Source organism: Mus caroli, chromosome 10 (assembly GCF_900094665.2).
Source record: "Mus caroli chromosome 10, CAROLI_EIJ_v1.1, whole genome shotgun sequence".
NCBI classification, from domain to species: Eukaryota; Metazoa; Chordata; class Mammalia; order Rodentia; family Muridae; genus Mus; species Mus caroli.
The window spans coordinates 42,735,023-42,737,186 of record NC_034579.1 but is presented as its reverse complement, the minus strand read 5'-3'; the positions used below and the strand labels follow the sequence as shown (position 1 = coordinate 42,737,186).

The 2,164-nt window shown below is 38.7% G+C and overlaps 1 protein-coding gene across 1 annotated transcript; it reads left to right on the top strand.

Annotated features, from left to right (window-relative positions):
• The first annotated feature begins 769 nt into the window (after positions 1-769).
• Positions 770-1,519, top strand: LOC110302791 (pre-mRNA-splicing regulator WTAP-like). The gene is made up of 2 exons (XM_021173526.1): positions 770-1,221; positions 1,459-1,519. The coding sequence occupies exons 1-2, from the start codon at positions 770-772 to the stop codon at positions 1,517-1,519; spliced, it is 513 nt and encodes a 170-aa protein (XP_021029185.1).
• The last annotated feature ends 645 nt before the right edge of the window (positions 1,520-2,164 follow it).

Here is a 2,164-nt window from a genome sequence, read left to right as displayed (position 1 = left end):
CAGAAATTGGGATATATTTACTTAACAAGACATGTTGAAAACTGGAAAATATTGTGTACTTAAGAAATAACAGGTGAAAGAGGAGAAACTGCAGTCAGGATATAATATAAGAGGAAAGAATTAACAAAGAGGAAAATAACATATCAAATTGAAAAAAGAAGTATCCTTACTATGCTCATGTGATGACTGTCAAATATTTAATGTCCTCAGTTCAAGCCTTACATTAATTATTAATGTATTGTATTTTTAACCCACATTCAAGTAGTTAAGAGTTTTGGTTTAATTTTGAAAATCCCTGCAGGTAATATTCAGCTGTTCCACTGATATTATCTACCAGAAAGTGACAGAGTTGAAGTTTGTTGAATTAGATACCTTCTAGGTCTTTGTCTTCACTCCCAACTCAAGCCAGTGGTAATTATTTTATTCTTAGCTGCTTCACTAATTTCTACATAATTTATATGCTAACAGATTATCATATCACTTTTTACTAGAATTGTATTTATTTTTTCATTACAAAGCAATAGTTAGTATATTGCTATAATTGACTTTTAGGCATGTAACATAAAATGATATTGAAAATATAAATATAGGAGCCCTGATGGGGCAGGTGCGGGCTTCCACAGACTGTCTCGGTGCGGCAGGAGTGGTATGCCACTCTCTCTACGAGTCCCGAGGTCCCCAGTGGGACAAGCCGGCCTGCCCTTGCCTTTTCTCTCCGGAGGTACCCAGCGTGGTGACCAAGGAGGCGTCAGAAGTCTCAGGGTGGAAGATGACCAACGAAGAACCTCTTCCTAAAAAGGTCCGACTGAGTGAAACAGATTTCAACATTATGGCACTGGATGAGTTAATTCTCAGATGGAAACAATATGAAGCTTATGTTCAAGCTTTGGAGGGAAAGTACACAGATCTTAATTCAAACGATGTGTCTGGTTTAAGAGAATCTGAAGCAAAACTAAAGCAGCAACAGCAGGAGTCTGCACGCAGGGGGAACATTCTTGTCATGTGGCTAGCAACCAAGGAGCAGAAGATGCAAGAGTGCACTACTCAAATCCAGTACCTCAAGCAAGTTCAGCAGCCGAGTGTGGCCCAACTGAGACCAACAATGGTAGACCCAGCGATCAACTTGTTTTTCCTAAACATGAAAGCTGAACTGGAACAGACTAAAGACAAACTGGAACAAGCCCAAAATGAACTGAGTGCCTGGAAGTTTACGCCTGATAGGTAAACAAATCATATTCCCCAGTCATGACTTCTCTGAGAGTCCCAGCTCAAGAAAGCTGTTGTGGGACAGCCCACTACTCGTTTGTACACCAAGACTCAGACTTTTTGAGCAAAAAAAAAAAAAAAAAAAAAAAAAAGCCACATTCTTATACTGTCCAGCTTGTAATGGTTAATGTAATGCTTACAGGATGAACCTTGTGTTTCAGCTTCTTTCTCTTTCCCTTCCACTTGTATCAGAGGCCTGATGCCGTTGGACTATTCTGAAGACGAGGCCAACTCCGAAAAATTCCCCTTCTAGGCCATGTAGACACTTAGAGAAGTGTTTCTTTTGGAAGAAAATAGAGGGAAAAACAGAAGTCTTAAGTCTGTGGAATACTGTGTCTTCAGACAGTTTGGAGGACTAAAATCCTAGAGGTTTTAAATCATGAACTGAACATGTAAAATGTAAAAATGGAATATGCATTGCTCTTAACCACGAGCAAAGTGACTTAGAGACACTGTACATCAGTAATGCCAATAAGGCTGTCGACTTCATGATTGTTGAAGTACTGGGTCAAAACTCAAATGAGGTGAATTTGCCTTTAAAGGATTTACTTGCTAAGAACCAACTAATAGCCATGAGACAATCACTTCATAGCTACCAGTACAAGTAGAGCATCTATTTATCCACTTAGATCTGAGCTCTATATTATATAATGGAGCCTCAAATCTATGTGGTTTTTATCAATGGTTTGTTTTTTGAATGGTTGTGGAAACTGTACATAACCTTAACCGAGGACTGTACAAATGTGAAGGTGTGGTCTCACACTTCAGGTTTAAACTGTTTGAAGCACTATAAGCATTCATTTCATAACTGCATTGTATATGGTTTTTGGTTATGATGAGACTCCCATTATTCAGTAAACCCTCATCTCATTCAGTAGGCACATATTAAACAGCATTG

Coding starts and splice junctions, on each gene's coding strand:
- LOC110302791 (XM_021173526.1), top strand. CDS start 770: ATGACCAACGAAGAACCTCTTCCTAAAAAGGTCCGACTGAGTGAAACA. Junction 1,222..1,458: donor TGGAAGTTTACGCCTGATAG/GTAAACAAATCA, acceptor CACTTGTATCAG/AGGCCTGATGCCGTTGGACT.